The sequence below is a fragment of the Rhagoletis pomonella genome, unplaced genomic scaffold, assembly GCF_013731165.1.
Source record: "Rhagoletis pomonella isolate Grant_MI unplaced genomic scaffold, Rhpom_1.0 Rhpom_scaffold_00006, whole genome shotgun sequence".
Taxonomy (NCBI): Eukaryota; Metazoa; Arthropoda; class Insecta; order Diptera; family Tephritidae; genus Rhagoletis; species Rhagoletis pomonella.
In genome coordinates, this window is record NW_023458560.1 from 76,482,359 (window position 1) to 76,501,180 (window position 18,822).

Below are 18,822 nucleotides of genomic sequence, written 5' to 3' on the forward strand. Positions count from 1 at the left end.
TTTTTTTCACTTTATTTGCAGGGCTGTGAAATTTACATCGAAATTATTTGGACGCGCATTGTCAAAACGCATCAAGGCAACTGTTTTATATGCAACCGAAACGGGCAAATCCGAACAGTATGCAAAACAGTTGTGCGAGCTATTGGGACATGCATTCAATGCACAGGTGAGTGAGTGACATCTGCCAAAGGTTTGAGAGTATATAGTATGTATGTAGTGAAGGGATAGGTAAGAACCGCCGCACGCTGGTCTGAAAAGCTAAAAAACCTGGCCATAAACAAATTAAAAATTGAGCTGGAAATTTTAAATTTGATAAGTAAGTTTCCTTGATGAGATAAGTAAAAGGTTTTGATATGATCAAAGTCCATCCATATTTTTAGATTACCATATTTTGGAAGCTATAAAAGCTAGAATACTCTAACTTAAGTGCAACTCACCACAGTCTGTCAATTCTTGCAACTACCTTGAAAGCTCTTTACTGCCTTTCGAAAGACTAATTGAAAGATCTGCTAACGAGGAGGTCCCTTCGCCTTTTTGCAAAACGTTTTTTTTTTAAATTAAATTAAAAAAATTATTTTCTTTCTAAATTAAAAAATCTAAAAATTAAAAGAAAATTAAATAAGAAAAAGAAAAAAATTAAACCAGAAAAGAAAAAACTAGTATGTACTTAAAAACTTAATGAAATTCTGTAACATTTTTTTATTTTTAATACAAAATCTACAAATTTGATTAAAAACGCCAATAAATGAAATAATATCCTTAAAATTAAAGTGAATAAAATACGTTTCTCAAAATTTAACGATATTAAAAAAATATAATAATATAATAATAAAATTTAAATTAAATTAAAAAAAGAAAAAATTATTGTAAAAAAATTCGCTGACCGAGCTATCGAGCTGGAATGTCTCGAAAGGAACACCAGTCTTTTGTTCATTCGAGCAAAATGATATACAAGTGATTTTTGTTTATTAAAACAGCTTTACACCACGAGTGGTAGATGAGGGAGCTTTTTTTAAACTTTTGTACTATCATAACTATCTAATAATTAAGCAGGGACCAGTAATGATTCCACTAGCAATTCTGAATTGATGGCGTTAGATGACAGTGGGGCCGCTGAAGCAACTGTAAAGCGGTAAAAGCGCTTCATGGGAAGTATTTGTGGCGTAAGGGACGTGTCAGCCCTGGCCTACTCATCTATCTCACATTTACCTGGTATATCGCTGTTGCTAGGAACCGGACTAACTATTGCGACTGTTTTAGAGGTAGTCTAGAATAATTCTAAAGATTCAATAGCAGTCTGAGGCTGATGCTTGTTGCAGGTTAAAAAGCTTGAAGCTCACTGCAGTCGAAAGTAAAAATTAGAGCGAAAGTTTCTGCGATTATACACCATTTATTTTCGTGTCTACTCCTCATTCGCTCTACGAAGGAAATTGTGCGGTAAATCTATTTTCCAAATCGACACTTGGTGCCGTGTAGATTGAAGACTTCTTTTTAGCACGTTACATGTCTAGTATTTTCAGAAGACATAATTTTTTACCTCTCCAGTTTGCCAGTGCCCTTTTTATGACTGTATGGCAACTTGCCTGTTGTTTACCAAAAAAAAAAAGTTCACATAATGAGATTAAACACAATTTCAAGGGCCTTTATTGGGGCCCCTTTGTACCATACCGAGTTTTTACCCAGTCGTGGATTTCTCTAGCAAAGAGCTTGCTCTTCGAGCACTGTCAGTCATTCGGGCTATATTTTATTACTAAAACCGCATCGTTTCTCCTATGAAATTTAAAATTTTCCTTAATAAGGCTGCAGCTGGATACCAACACTCACTATGGTTTATTTGGTCGCTAATAATCTCCGAAAAAATACCTGGTACGCCTAACATTACGTAACATCTACTTACATGCCCCTCATGCACATTGCATCTGTTAATTTTCCATGTTGTATACCTTTAGGCCCCACTGATTTTTATTCACAGAATTTTGGTGACGTAAGTTTAGCGTAGTCATTGTCGGAATTCCATTGCCAGTTGAATTCACGCCAACGATATATGTGTACGTGTCAGGCAGTACGGCTCTGTTAATTCACAGTTGTTGTATTAAAGACTTCTTCTCACTTTTATTCTCACATAAATACCTATCATCAGCTAACCCGCTTCATTTCAGACCTACTGCATGTCAGACTACGACATATCATCAATTGAGCACGAGGCTTTACTTATTGTGGTAGCATCAACATTCGGAAATGGTGATCCACCAGAGAATGGAGAGGTATGTAGCGCACAGGAGAGTTGACAACGGGAAATATGGTAATAAATATTTAGCTTCTTATATGGCTCTATAATCATTTCACGGTTTATGGTCATACCAAGCGGCGTAATGGAAAAGTTAAATGAGGAAAGCAAATATTAAAAAAAAAAACTTAATTCAAAACCGTATATGTGATGGCCGGAATGCACACGAAATAAAGGCCAATAAAGGAAAGAGCATATAAAAAGGCACAAGTAGCAAAACGCCTTAATTTGATTTGTTTGTAATAGACTCTGTCTATTTGCTATTTACTTTATCTATCTATCATTTGCTTCGCTTATCCGAAATTAACTTTCCTTGCGCTCTTGTGTACATACCTACATACATACGTACGTAAACCCAATGTACCACAGGGCGTATGCGTAACCAAGCAAGCGTGTCGTCTGTGGCTAATGAGGCTACAAAGTGGAACTTGGTAGCAATCGTTTTTCACGCTCAATCAAACATTACGATTCGCTCATTTCCTGATTTAATGAATGAGAATGTCATTGGACACTGCACCATTAAGCTGTGCGGGGGCGTGCGTGCGCCGCCGCATATGCCATTGTTTTGTATGTAATTTGTTTTTCTACTAATTCCATTATTTTCAAATTATTTCTTACTTCTTTCTATGTGTGCAGCTTTTCTCGCAAGAACTCTACGCAATGCGTGTGCAGGAGACCAGTGGTGATGGTCAGGATTCCAGGTAAGTGCTTGGGAAAATTGTGGGGTGGACAAATAATTTTTTTTTTTTTGTGAAAACGGTGAACAGCAGAACTGAAATTTAATATTTAATATCCTTTCTCCCCAGCAGAAGAAAACTAAATGTTTAGTTTCGGTTTTCCTGCTGCGAATGTTCGTTAATTTTTTTCAGATTCCATAATTTGTAGAACATTTTTAATATGCCACCTCGTTTGTGCTCTGAATTTTAAAATATGGTCATTAGTGGGGTGCATAATTTCATTTAGCATTGAATTCCAAGCCATGTTCTTCGTTAGTATTTTCGTTTCTCTTTTCCGTGCTGTTACGCACACACTCTTGTTGTGCCTTGTTTGCGTTTTTCAATATTTTCACGTCCCGCAAACTTTTAGCTCAGCCATGTTTTGTACGCACGAAAGCCAATACAATAAATGTCTGCTCAATAAAATTTGAAGAACTATGTACTACCTGCACACATACACACACATGCCTGCATACGCAATGTCGTACACAAGGAATTCCGCCGCATTAATTTTTGAACACCACAAATGGGAAAAATTCAATTTCGCTACACAAAGCATTCTGAAAAGGGCCAGCTGTGCTGCCAGCCACATAACACAAACCACAAAGATATGAGTTTCAATGCACGCGGTAAGTTCGTTCAAACATCTGTGGCGTGGGTGCGCCTAAAATTAAGCAAAATACGCAAGCCTGCTTAGTATAATTTATTATCGGTAGCCAAAAAAAAAAAAATATATAAATAATTCATGTAGGCTGAAAAATTGTTGTCCGAATTACAGACAAAATAATTTAAATTACATATCGTTTTGCTGGTTTTACGGAAATTTATTGGCAAGCGACAGTAAAATGACGCTGATTTATAGCATACTTTGCGGCGCTTTAAAATTTACTAAAAAATAAACACGATGCCAACACAAGACAAGAAAGCAGTGCACATCTTTTCTTCGCGCACTCGAGTAAATATTTTCACAGACACCACTTTTATGTATTGACATATTAATTTCACTAACGAGCGGCTGTGCTGCTTTCCATAACAATGCCTACTTTGCGGTGCTCAAGTATATGCTTGCTTACACAAATTTTATTCATGTTCGGGGACTTACATATGTATAGTATATGTACATAAGTACACTACACATGCACATTCTGTCACTATCAATATCCTATTTGTACATGAACATCTTTGTACGTATGTATATGGGTATTTTCTGAAAAGAGTCAACCAAAAGCACAAAAACATAAAAATCCACCGAGACTAAATTTAATGAAGCTAATCGATTGCTCCGTATTTCGTATGCTAAAATCTTATGCTAGTCGGTTCATTACATTGCAAAATATAAACGATTCGCTAACTATTCCTTAAATTATATTACTTGTAGGAAACATCCTTTCCGAAAAGCTTCCTAATGAAGGTAGAAATTAATGAAAATAAATGTATGCAATAGTTTAGAACACACCATGTTTTTTTTAAGGCCCATACTAAAACTTATGTAGTAAGTTGTGACCAACAGCCCTATTCCCTCATCGTGACATCGTATGACTATTGTCATAATTAGTGGGTATAAAACATTGCTCCGTCATTGTCGCGAGCTCAGTTGATCATAACAATAAAAATGACAGTTGTCATAATTAGAGCGCTTAAAATCAATTTGCGGCATAGTTTTAGGCGTAGCAGTAAAGACAATAGTCAGCCGTTAAGTTTTGTCATTGGCGTGGGAATAGGGCTCTAATGGTCAAATGTTTTACTTTTGAGGTAAGAAAAATAGTGGTAACGTTTACCTTAATTGCTAAAATTTTAATATGAAAGCTAGTTTTGGTTACCCTCTCTACTGTATACAAAATTTACCCGGAAAACGGAAGGTTGGCCTAATGCAAGAACATTAATATGTGGAAAGTCAGCAAAACATCCTAGGCGGCGTTCATATTTCTAGAATATAGATATTAGGTCGCTGACATAGAATATATGTTTCGGTTGTTTTTTAATAGTTTGCGAATTAGTATCAGTTTTGCAAAATTTTCGATTTATTAAATCGGAAACCGATATTTTCCAGGAAATTTTGAGAAAATTTATTTGTATTATAGAATATGGAAGCTTAAACTTAGGAAAAATAAGAGAAATATAAATAAGAGCTCTTGTGCTTACACCAACTTTATATAATTCAAATTTTTAAATTATAATTTTTGTATTATAGTAAAAACGTAACAGCAATAACAGCAATACGGTTTGATTTTAGTTTGGCATAAATTACGGATGGAGGAAATACCAATATAATATCTATAATATATTGAGCCCTAATCGCCAAATTAACGTAAGCGGAATTTTTTTCAAAATTTTCTTTTTGATGTAGAAATATTCCTAGAGCATCTTGATGCAATTCTGCATCAAAAAGAAATTGTGAAAAAAATGCCGCTTACGTTATTTTGGCGGTTAGGGCGCGATATTATGGCGGAACAATTTGATTTATCAGTAGTTTTTCAGCGAAAATTTTGCTTCAATTGTTTAAATGACTTATAAACAAATGCGAAAAAGTGCAATAGGCGTTCTTATCTACTCAACGAAGCTGTGTGAAGTGCATTATTGAATGATCTGCTATCCATTTTCTGGATCCTTGAAATATCATTGGAAAATTTTTGTGAGGGTTTGAATTCATACCGTTTAAAAATTAATTTTCCTAAGACGGGTGTAAGCTGGTCTAATAGATTTAATATTTTCAAAATATCTATGGCAAATAGTACACTTGTATGCATCCGTCTATACCAAAGCCTATATTTTAATAAAACACGCAAGCAATTTGTTGAATTCTTTAAGCAATGTTGCCATTTTTATTCACTGGAAAAAATGGAAACGTTCGAACGGGAACGTCTGAACGTTTTTACCCGTCTTTTGAAAACCACTGAGGAACGTCCGAACGTAAAATTTGAGGGGACCTACAAAAGAAAGTTGCTATTCATGGGAAATATATTTACTTGTGCTGAATGAATGATAATAATGGCTATTTATCACAAGAACAAACAAAAAATTCCTAATCCAAAGCCTACTACTATTTTTATGATGAAAAGAAGTTCCTCCGCCTGGATTGGCCGTAACACAGGAAATGCCCATATTTGTACGTTTATACTATAGCACAATTTCCGCGTTTCTTTGTGCCAAAAATAATTTCGTGTTATTTGTGTAAGACAAGCACCTAACATTTATAGTAGACATTGTTGAAATTTCCCATTGACACAGCTTTGACAACAAAAGCAACTTTGCAGCAAACAAATGTGTATTAACATAACACAAAAACCTAAGTGTGTATGTAAGTACATACATATGTACCAATTTGGGGAATAACACCCATAAATAATTATTTTCTGTGGATATGTATGAGTGTAGCTACATGCATATCAAGAGCATATATTCAATAGCCTCTAGCTACATTTTCCACAAAAACTAGTTGCTAATGCTAGAACCCATCTGCCCATTGCCAATGCAATAGTAAATTCTTTAGACAACTGGGCTACAAGATCACAGATGGCAGTTAAATCTTAGATGGATTTTTATATCAGATAGAGGGTATTGAATGTAATCTGTCGATGTGTAAAAAATTTGTGTATTATTTTTTCTGATAAATACTGAAACATGAGTGAGTTGGCGAATATTCACTTCATTGGTACCGAACTCTTGCCTTTTTTTCGCAAGCGATTTTAAAGGATATATACGACTTATAAGTTTCGCTTCGCCGACTTACATGGCTTGGTAAGATGAGTTGTGCTGCTCTCCCAGGTGTTCAATCGGTGGCCAAGGCCTCTTCAGAAGTGTATTGCCGACACAATGCATTTGGTGGTGCAGGAATGCTAGTAGTTTTTATCCGCCTTTCCTTTTGAAGGTCGAGCACTCGTCTATAAGTTTGGTTAGTCTCCTTATAGTTCGTTCGGTTGACGTGCGAGACCTTTCTCACTCAAACCGCAAGCTAGTTTTCATTAATCGCAGTAAAATTCATCGCACGACGACTGGTGGCTTGTTTTATTTTGGTGTGGTTTTCTTTTCTACCAAAAAATGTTTCTCCGTGGCCTCTACGCAAAAAAAACTTAGAACAGGGCAAGAAAAGGTAGAATTTTTTTTAGAAAAGAAACGCCATTAAAGACATGAACACGCACAGTACAAGACAAATAAGTTTGTTCATGAATCATGTTCTTGTCGATCTCAAAGAAAAAGTCTTTAATTTTCCAAATGTCCATAAAATATGTATTTACTGCTGATAATAATGCCGCGGGCTTATATTGAAATCCACAGCTGTCAAATTTGAAATAGGCATAAATGAGAAAATCATATGGTTCTTTCTTGAGCCCATGGAAAAGTTAAATACATACATACATACATATTTACGTGTGTATATGTAGAAATTCAAAAAGGAAAATCCATCACATACAGTTGTACATATTTACTTACTGACATTGGACGTGAGCACTCTATATGTATGTGTATGTGTGCACACTTTCAAGTATTTACTTGCTCAACCAAGTGCCGAATTTGCCACAATCACAATCATTTAAGCGTCAAATCTATGCCCAAATACCCTGTAGGGCAACACCGAACTAGTCAACCAAATTTCTAGTTCCGTACTAGATCTTTATCGCCAAAAACGAACCAGTCCGATAGTAACTAGATCCCTACCAGTTCAAAAGCAGCCAATTGTGGTACTTAAAAAAATAGTTTATTTTACTTTTTCAAACCACAAATTTGTATTAACATTTTAACCTCTTGAGACCTTCTGAACAATCGACTACAGCCAAAGGTATGTAAACGTGTTTTCTAATTGAAACACCGTAGGACATCGCTGTGTTAAATTCACCAGTTCGGCACTGGTGCATTTCTCCACAGGTATGTATGTATATATGCACCTAAAATGTATTTGAGTGTTAAATATACATATGTACATACTCGTCAACTTAAAAAGTTAGCGAAATTACATTTCGTGAGTGTGCAATGATTTAAGTCGGTTAAGAAAAGCAGCGCAATACACTTTCGTTCCACTTCGAGTGCTCCTCGAAAACTCATCTCCGACTCGTTTGCCGAGCCCTGTCATTGTGTACGTTCTTCAATTCGAGCGCGTATTCGACATAGTCGTTAAACTTTTCAATTGGTTGCGCGTGTGATTACATTTACTGGTTAGTATCAGAAATTTAGTTGCTTTATTGTATATTGCGGTAACTTTTGAAAAAAAAATCACTTACGCACACTCATGCCCATACACGGCGACAACACATGTATTTGGTGAGTTCCTTCACACGCGTTGCCGTGGTAGGATGGTTTTTACCACCTGTGTTTGTTTGTATGTATGTCTACACACAAATATGTCCACTCATTCGAAGAGCTTTTAACCCTTAACTTGCTCGTTAAACAACTTTGTTCGCCACTTTTCTACAAATTTTTCTACGTTCTTTCTTTGCTCCTTCGCCTTGCAATTGTATCCATTTAGCTCAATTTGTAACTGGTTTGCATCAGCTTTTTTGTGCTTTGCACAGCGTGACTTTTAACTTCTATTTTTAATGTTAATGGTTTTTCACTTTTCTGAGTTGATTACTTTCAATTTCACATCAATGTGCTCCAGGCTTTTTTTTTGCTACTCAGCAACACTTTTTTAATGAGTCATACCAGGTTTTAGTACAATATTTCGTTTATAATGGCTAAAAGTTTCGATTTGTGTTGCTATTTAGTTTAGTTAATTAAAAGTTTTTCTTTAGTAAAGTCCGCTTAATTGAGAAAACGACAAAGGGGTAATGAAATGATTTCATATTAATTTTGAATAAAAAATGTTTTCTTTATTACAAAATAATATAGTAGAATCATAAATATTATACTATCAATACAGTGAGCTATTAATCATACATCGCATTTCGCAAGATTTCGGGTTTTTTTGCAATTTTTCTGGGAACGAAGTCTTTAATGAAACAATAGATTTTTTATTTTTTTTTTTAAATCCTACTACTAAGTAAAATAAATGTTAAATTTTGTGAGTGTTGCTCTTTAGCGCAAAAAGGGACTGACATATTTCAATGAAATTTGGTGCACAGATAGGTTATAACCTAGATTAACATAGTATAGAGAATTTCTTCAAGCGAATTGCCAGCTTTTCAAAAGCTAAAATTATTTAAGTAATAGTTTATATAAACTATTGCAACACTTTGGGTGTCAAAAGAAAGGAATTCTTAAACGGTTTATTTCGAAATAGCTTGAATAGGGTTGCCACCAGTTAAAAATATTAAAACCGATTTAATTAACATGTTAAAAGAAATGTTTTGTTTATCTACAGTGGGGAGTAGAAATGAGTACATGGTGATTTTTGTTAAATATTTGAAAGGTTTTAAGAGTTGAATTTCTTTTTTGTTAATTTTCATAACCAAGTCTATAGAAATCAAACTTTCAAACTTCATAGAGAGCTTAGAAAAATTTAAAAAAATTTCATAAAAATTCCGAGCTTTTTAATCTGATTTGAATATGTAGTTTTGTGGCCCATTAAATTTTAGTATAATGAAATGTAAGTTTTAAGCGCAAATGCGAAAGACTGTTTGCAAAGGAAATTAAAAAAACATCAACGCCAGTCTTTATAAATTTCACTTGTTATATGAAAAAAACTCAAAAGCTGTAAGCACAAAAAAAAACTTGCATTTTATTATAAACTGCATACTAAACAAGTAAGAAAGTCTAAGTTCGGGCGGAGCCGAACATTAAATACCCGGCGCAAGTATTAAATATATGTTTTCCACCTTTCCGAAAGCTACCGCTACATGATAAGCCGGGGTGTATACATACATTTTAAGTAAATTAGCGTCCTTAAATTTCGAAATATTGCAGTTTCAAGCATATCTGAAATTTACCGTTATATGAAAAGCGGCCTCAATTTTAGTCCGATTTCAACAATTTTCAACGGTTTGCTTTTATGTGGCAAGCACAATAACCATACCGAGCTTGGTAAAAATTGCTAGAACGGTTAGCGAGATACATATATGTGATCACAAGTGGGCGGTGCTACGCCCATTTTCCAAAATTTTGTCATAAACGTATTTCTTGGTAAAGAATTGTTGCAATCATCAATTTTGAATAAATTAGCTTCAATATTTACTGATTTATCGAAGATTTTGTATTTCTCGAAATTACCGTTATATGGGATGTGGGCGTGGTTATTGTCCGATTTTAGAAATTTTCGGCCAGTTGGTATGCTGTATCAGGACCAACAACTGTGCCAAGTTTGGAAGAAATTGGTGTAGCGGTTACCAAGATATACACATGTAACCATAAGTGGGCGTGGCTACGCCCATTTGCCAAAATTTTGTAATATTCTTATTTTTCGTCTAAAACTCATTGTAAATATAAATTTTGAGTGAATTATCTTCAGTAGTTACTAAAATATCACAGTTTTCGTTTTTCTGAAAATTACCGTTATATGGGAGGTAGGCGTGGTTATTGTCCGATTTTTAAAATTTTCAGCCATTTAGTAAGCTGTACTAAGGCCAACAACTGTGCTAAGTTTGGAAGAAATTGGTGCAGCGGTTACCAAGATATACACATGAAACCATAAGTGGGCGTGGCTACGCCCATTTTCCAAAAATTTATAATATTCATGTTTTCCGTCTGAAACTCATTGTAAGTATCAATTTTGAGTGAATTAGCTTCAGTAGTTACTAAAATATCGCAGTTTTCGTATTTCTTAAAATTACCGTTATATGGGAGGTAGGCGTGGTTATTATCCGATTTCGCCCATTTTCAATACCATCTGTCCCACGCCCAAAAGAAGTTCACGTACCAAGTTTCGTTAAGATATCTCAATTTTTACTCGAGTTATCGTGTGCACAGACGGACGGACAGACAGTCACCGCTTAATCGATTTCTCTTTTCATTCTGATCATTTATGTATACATTTGTCTATATCTATCTCGATTTGTTTTGCCTGTTACAAACAACCGTTATGTGAACAAAGTTATAATACCCTTGTGCACAAATGCGCTCGGGTATAAAAAAAAACGATTAAAGAGCTCAAAAATTTTAATGAAAATGCGTTACATTTTTATAAGCTCTGTATAAAGATTGAAAGTTTGATTTATATGGCTTTGATTAAAGCATATATTTTTATGAAAAAAAATTTAACTTTAAAAAATTTGCAAATATTTAACAAAATTCACATTTACTAATTTCTGCTCCCCACGGTATGTATTTAACTTCAAAGATTTAAGAAAGCATTACTTTGAAAATGGGTTTTAATAGGGTTGCCAACTGTATTGTGGTTCCAAAATAAAAAGTTTAAATAAATTGTGTCCATGGGAATCAAATAGACAAATGGTCCAAAAAAATTGAGTATAGAAAACATATTTGAGGAGGGTTGCCCCCCTTTTGGAAGTTCGAAATCAATTTTATTAAGAAACAAACCGAAATATTTGAATGTGTGTCAAACGAGAGAGGGTTAACTAAGCTTATTTCTAAAATGATTTTGAAGCTTTAGTTCAAAGGAAGCATATGGTAAATATATATATGGTAACCGCTTCTTCAGCAATGAAATCAATTAATATTTTAAATCAATTCAATGTAGCTAAATGCTAGCTTTTGATAATTCGAAGCATCCACTTTGATTGGATTTAGGGAGACTCAGTCCTTCTTAGTTATAAGCGGCTTTCTGCACACGCATTAACGTACTATGGCAAAATAAGGCGAAATTATATAAATTTAAGCAAATCTATTGTTCGCGGTACACAAAAGCAACAAAACGCTAATCTCTGCATGGCATGCAATTAGATTGATTAGGAACTACACGAACAAATTTGCATTTAATTATTTATAAATATGTACATATTTATGTATGTACTTACACTAGGCGACAAATGAAGGTGTACACCTTGGCTATTTAATATAATTTTCACAATTATTTTCATAAACAAATTTTTGCATTAATTATTTATGAGAATATAGTTCATTCTATAATATAAACCATATAAGTCAAAGTTTCACAATTTATATAAAGCTCGCAAAAATTCAAAACATTTTCATAAAAATTTTCGCTTTTTTTTCAAAATTTCTTGAAAATTTCAGGTTACCATCGTGTTGATTTTTATGATCTATTTTTTTGGAGACTGCTTTTGCGGTTTTTTTTTATATCATAAGTGCAATTTACAAAAACTTGTGTTGATTTCTTGATATTTTTTTGCTAACTGTCTCCCACATTTTATTTCATAAGAAATTCATGCTTATATGTAAAAAAGGGCAAAAATCCGTCACAAAAAAAAAATCTCTAAAAGCAACGGGATATTTTAGCCGTTTGAAACTTGCACCTCATTATATTAAAATTGACATACTGCATACTTGAAAAATTTTCTAACAATTCTGAATAAAAAGTTGAAAATTTTGATTTTTTTTTTTTTTGAATTCTTGGGAACTTTATATAAAGTGTGAAACTATGATTTTACATAGTTTATATTCTAAAATGAACCGTATTTTCTTAAACAATTAACGCAAAATATTTTCCATGGAAATAATTGTGAATTTTATATTTGAACAAGGAGTACACTTTCATTTGTCGGCCTAGTGTATGTCCATTAGTCTGGATGGCAGGAAGTGTTGAGATGCTAGTGGTTAGCCCGCCACTTGCGCTTATATTCAGTAGATGAATTAAATGTAATTCCTAAGCAAATACAGATGAGCTCGAATGAATAATTTAGGTAGGCTATTTCTTGTTTAAAGCTTGGCCTACATCAATTCATCGCGGAAAGATATTAATAAAAAAAAAGCACCTTTACCTTTACAATACATCTAATCACAATAAGTTAAAATAATTTCCGCGCCTTGAAATCAAAGATTACATTTCAAAATAAATTTTGTTTTACTCAGCAAAACACTTGTTTACAGCTTGCTTAAGTAATTATAAATTGCCAAGACACTTGTGCTCTATTCCGCAATTCAACGCGCTCGAAAATGCATTTCAACTTAATTACAAGTGAAAGCAACTAATAGACAGAGTGCGAGCAAGGTTTGCTTTTTCCGCTCACTCGCTTTCATAATAGCACTTTACTTAACACGTATAAGTTTACGCGCTTATGCACCAGTAAATAACTCTATGCCCGCCAAAGTGGACGTTTAAATGGGCCCGGGAGAGAGCGACACCCTAAGCGCATCAAACTGAAAGGATCCTAGGCCAAGCCAAGCCAAGCAAAGCAAAGCAATCCAGGATTGTTTTTTCTTTTTCTTTTTTAATTGCAGTTGAAACAAATAATTACTACTACAATTTCAAAGGGCAGCACGAGTGAGATCATGGGTAGAGTAGGTGGCTTGACAGAAAGCAGAGAAGGCGCACAACTGTCTGTTACTGTAGCCTGTGATTTAAATTTTTTGGATTTTTGTTCAAAAAAATTAACAAACAATAATTATTTTTTGATAGGTATTTTTCAGTAAAAAATTACTGTTAAATTTGACTTTTATTTTTCGATTGAAAATAAAAAGTTAAAATTTAATGGCTATTTCATCTAAATATACCCATTGGAAAATTCGACATGGTAGCGATGTTATCGATAAAAAAAATAACGATTATTTATCGAATTATTGAAAAAACATAACAATTATAGCCCCTGGTAAAAAAATTAAGACAAACATCCATAATCGGAGGAGAACGTGAAAATAGTTTGAAATTTGCTTTTTTAGTTATCATTTCAGACTTGTTGGGGCTGTCAGGGTGTCAGTATGTTATTTACCCCTAATTTATTAACTTGGAACCTAGGTTCGATCCCTGGTCTGTACAACATTTAAATTAGAACGCTTCTCATAAAATCCATTTTCCGTTAGAAGGCGGCATACAACTTTTGGTCCCTCCATGCTTGCCTAACAAAAATTAAGAAGCACACCACAAATTCGAGGAGAATATGGGCCAAACACTTCGCAAAAGTGCAAGCGCCTAAGTGTTATTATTGCTAAAACTTAGATGGAAATAATCCAAATAATCCACTGTACCATAGTTTATCACGTACATATTTAGCAGCAACAGTACCGCACTCAATGACTCTCCAGCGAAATGCGCGCAGCAATGAAGATTTTTCTTTAATTATACTTCAAAAACGGCCGCACGTCAACGCTTAGCGGGGGTTTGTTAAGCTTGTTGAATCTGCTTCGCTTATTGTTTTCCAGAGTTGTTATTTTTTGTCAGATTTTGTTGTGTTGTGTTATGCTTTTGTTTCGCACATTTGTACCAGCGATGATAAAGTTGCCACAGTTGTGCTTTTTTGGTAAAATTTGAAAATGTAGCGCAGTGTATGTATATTTCTATTGCTTTTATATTTACGTTGGTTAAAAATTTCTACTTCTTTAAACAAATGCTTTCTTCCTTCTCTACTTTATAAAAACTTCGACTAAATTTGCTAAAAACTAAACGTAGAAATAGATTAAATGTAAAAGCCCTCGCTTCATTAATAAAAGCCAAAGATTATAAAAAATTTTAAAAGTTTTTATCATGATATAAAAAAAACATAGAGATTCTTTAAACCTAAATGTGACTAACGATCTCACCGAAAGTGAAATGCTTAACTACTTTTTATTCTACTTTTAATACTTACATATGTATATATACCACTTCTATTTCATGTGAATGTGAAATCCCCCGCTCGCCAGTTCGGCTATATAAAAGGTTGTAGACGAACATACTTCGGTTTCCCCATAAGGTTAACATCACAATCCAAATGTTTTTTCGAATTCAGGTTTAGCGACTTAGGTGGTTATTGCTTATGACCGTAGATATATGTATATTTTTACAAGATTTTTATTTAAAAGGTGTTCAATAAATGTACATATACGTATTTGTTTTAAACATTCTTGTTTTTGTCAAAGCATTTAAAATTCTTTGTTGGTACATTTTTATTTGATTTGGTACATTTTTTCTGACGTGTGGTACAATTCGGAAAAATTCATTTTTCATCCCTGATTTGTAAACGTCGATATTAGGAATGGTAATCTCGGGATCCCAGCCTTTTTGAGGTCCCAAAAATCTCGGGATTTTCGGGATTTGTAATTTGCACTGATGGCAATAATAGAAACTCCTTTTCTTGGTCAGTGTTGGTTATATTTCTTTTGTTTTTACGTAATAATTAATATTTTTTTTTAAATATCTAGCACATTATACATATCACACAGTACGATAGTCAATTTTATACACAAAACTCAATATATTCGCGAAACCATGGGCAAAATATAGTAAAATTGCGTTTTTAGTTTTTCACTCTGACGTCAGTAATTCGAAAATGATTTTAAAAATTCAGTGAAATGTGCTTAGAGAAGAGGTATGAAAATAAAATTAAAGAAGAAATTCTGTAGAATTTAAACAGATTCAAGTTTCTGGTGCAGAAGGGCTGGTAAATATTGAAAATGTCCTTTTAAAATTTTATACTTGAAATTTCGCAATATTTGTTTTTGAAAAAATTATATATTAAGGACCTATAAACTCTATAACATCCTCCAATTTCGTCCTTATAACTTTATCAGCCTCAAAAGTTACCTATTTGTCCTTGTGACTCTAAAAAAAATTAATTTTTTTTTATTCTAAAGAAATTTCCTCTTTCATTTGGTACCCATATTTTTATTCTACATCGCATTGAATTTTTTAAATAATTTTTGGAATTAACCATATCTTTGAAATTACAAAATCCTAGTGAAATAAATCCTGACGTGAGAGAGAAAAAATAAAAACTCCACTTTAAATAAAAAGTAGGTTTCAAACCAATTTATTTATTATTTATTTTATGGTAGGAGAGCTTCTCAAACAATATAGAAAAAAAATTTTCGATTTAGGTTGTTGAAAAGTAATGAATATCTAAAGCTCGGGACTAATCCCGGCTCCCCGGGATTGTGACAAAGACATACCGAAGATCCCGGGATCGTAAAAAGCTAAAAAATTAACATCCCTAGTACATATGTACATATCTGGTATGTATGTACACAGTTACAGTTCCATCTACTGCCTTTTGTTATTGCGCTTTGTTTTATTTTATTTTTTCAAACTTATTTTCCTCAACGTGGTTCCAATACATAGCGTTAAATGTTGAATGTTCATAGTAGGTACTTAGTAATACACTGACGTACATATGTATACATATGTACATACAGATATTTACCCAGCCAGCAAGAAAACGTATGTTTTACGAACATTATATTTGATGAGGGATAAAACAAAAAAATTTAAATGTGAAAGAGGCTTGTAGTAATTCTTCAGCAGCAGAAAAAACTTTCATTAGTTTATAATTACGTTTACGACTGTTCGCAGGCGCTCCACAATTTCAAGCGAAAAAGTGCCGGAAAACGAATCGTAAACGGCTAATCATAAACGAATTTTTATCCGGGTTTTCTTCGAGAAGATATTCCATTACGTTGATTTTGCTGGCTGGGTATGTATGAAAACGCAATGGTTCGCTGCTTTTTGCAATTGTGAGCTCCGCTTTGCTCTTTTAGTCTCTGATAGATTGGCCTTCTTATGCTCCTTTACAAAGTATTCTCCAATGCCCACCCAGTCACGTAAGCCCCCACTTTTTTCAAATCCACAATGGATTAGTGCATGAGTCTGGCGGAAAAATAAGTATGTATGTATGTACTTAAGTTGCCACTTCATTCTTAGTTAAGGGCACTGTTTCCCTAATGACACTTGAGCGGGATTCCGTGGTGTGGTTTTTTGAATGAGAATTTTTCGGCCAATTGGGTGGTTTCCCTGAATATTTTTCTTATATGGAAGTAAATAGACATATTGGGCTTTTAAGAATGTGCGAGCTTCAAATAAGAAAAAAATCTTTATCGGGACCATCTTCTTTGCTTAGAGCATCGAACTTATAATCTATAGCGGTTTAAAGATTGCATGAGCTTACAGGACTTTGCAGGTTCAAAGGACACCTGACTAAACTAAGAATTTGCTCACATGAGCGACGACATACACTCAGACACCAGGGCAGCGCTCCTGGAAGAATACGAGGTAGCCTTAACCTTTACGCTGAAAAGTCCAGGTTTAGAAGGACTTGGTATTTCCATTTGGCGCCAGTTGGCAGAAGATTGAAACGACTGGCATGCTTTTTTGGACTCGCTCAAAATCGCTTAGGCGCCAATAAAGAAGACGAAGTAGGAAGCGCAACATTACTGGAAAAATGTGGAAGGTAATAGTTAGACTTACTCTTTCATATCGAAAATATGAACAAGGACAACTGAAGCGCTCCTAAACTTTCACCCTGCGAGACACAATGCAAAAATTGTTACAGGCTTTCTTATTGGTCTCTGCCGGATAATGAAGTGCCTGCCAAAGCTGGCAGTCGTTTACTCTTACTAATGCAAGTTCTCCAAATGTATATGTACAAGTACATAAATCGTACATAAATCGTATCAAATGTGAACTCCATAGATAATACGTTTTTAATGAATCTAAAGAGTCCAAGAGTCAGGCAGCTACTTAAGGCAACTACTAATTCGTTTTTTCATTCTTTACTAAATGTAAGATTTTAACGAAGGATAGATCTAAACAGAGTTGCATTGAGGATCCTACCTACATATCTCCCAAACCAATTTTGTCCTTTCCCTGGATCAGAATTCGCAGTCTAGGATCGAACCGCGTCATCTGCATAGAAAACCACAGCCAACTCCTTCGAATTAGTTTCTCCATCTGCTATCTTACGACTATAAAACAAAGAATACTCTTGATAGCCATAAGTTTGAGTGATTATAGACATTCTGGGCTGGATGGAAGTCCTTAGAGAAAGCGCTCTCAAAGTCAACAAATACAAAGCTTTACTTTCGTTTGACATACAAACGAAATAATTATATTTTTTGCACTTGTCATTAGTTAGTTGTTAGATCATTTTAGTTAACATTCCGAAATAAAAAACCACTGTAATACAAGCACTAGTATATATTTTTCTTTCCAACATTTCTTATAATTTCCCTCTTCTGGAGTACTTCCTTCATAATACATCTATTCAATATTTCTTGTATTCTTCTATGTGCAATTATTTTTGTTCCTCCTTCCTTTCTCATTATTCACTACTTGCCAAATTGTTATTCGCCAGATAAATGTATTGTTGTATTATCCTGTCAGCGCGTGCTTTTTCGCCTTAACATTTCACTTTCAGTTCAGCAACAGCGCACACAGCAGGCTGGTATATGGCTGCTTTTATTTGCCGTTGAGATATGATGCCACGTGCTTCAGCGCTGGATTTTAGCAAACCAATTTTTTATTTCAACACATTTTTAACAACGTTTCTATTATTTGTTTTCAGTATCGGTGTCAGCTCATCAAAATCGTTCATGAAGGCGAGCTCTCGCCAGGATTTAATTAAGTTGCCATTGCAGCAAGTGAAGAAAATCGACCGCTGGGATTCGTTGCGTGGCTCTACGTCAGATACTTTTACAGAGGAGAATTTCGGACCATTGTCGAATGTAAGGTAAGTGAAAGAAATATAAATATGTATTGACACATAGTAAGTTACATACTAAGTAGTACGACTTTGAAATGAAAGAATGGAGATGACCGATAGTGTACCTATGAATTATTAGCCGACCAAGCTTCAATTCAATTGTTGGCACTATTATGGCGAGATATCATCTTTCGCAATACGTAATATGCTTGTAACGGGTGATTTTTTTGAGGTTAGGATTTTCATGCATTAGTATTTGACAGATCACGTGGGATTTCAGACATGGTGTCAAAGAGAAAGATGCTCAGTATGCTTTGACATTTCATCATGAATAGACTTACTAACGAGCAACGCTTGCAAATCATTGAATTTTATTACCTAGAAAAGTTGGCAGAAAATCCGCTTTTTTATCGACAAATTTTGT

The 18,822-nt window shown here is 34.2% G+C and overlaps 1 protein-coding gene across 1 annotated transcript in view; it reads left to right on the forward strand.

The window, feature by feature from the left end:
• The window catches only part of LOC118742119 (nitric oxide synthase-like), a gene marked incomplete in the record, with an annotated part of 128,905 nt that overhangs the window by 104,218 nt on the left and 5,865 nt on the right, over positions 1–18,822 (forward strand). Inside the window, 4 exon segments of the mRNA XM_036474080.1 lie at positions 16–166; positions 2,160–2,264; positions 2,924–2,988; positions 18,261–18,425. Of these exon segments, the coding sequence (XP_036329973.1) occupies positions 16–166; positions 2,160–2,264; positions 2,924–2,988; positions 18,261–18,425 (486 nt within the window).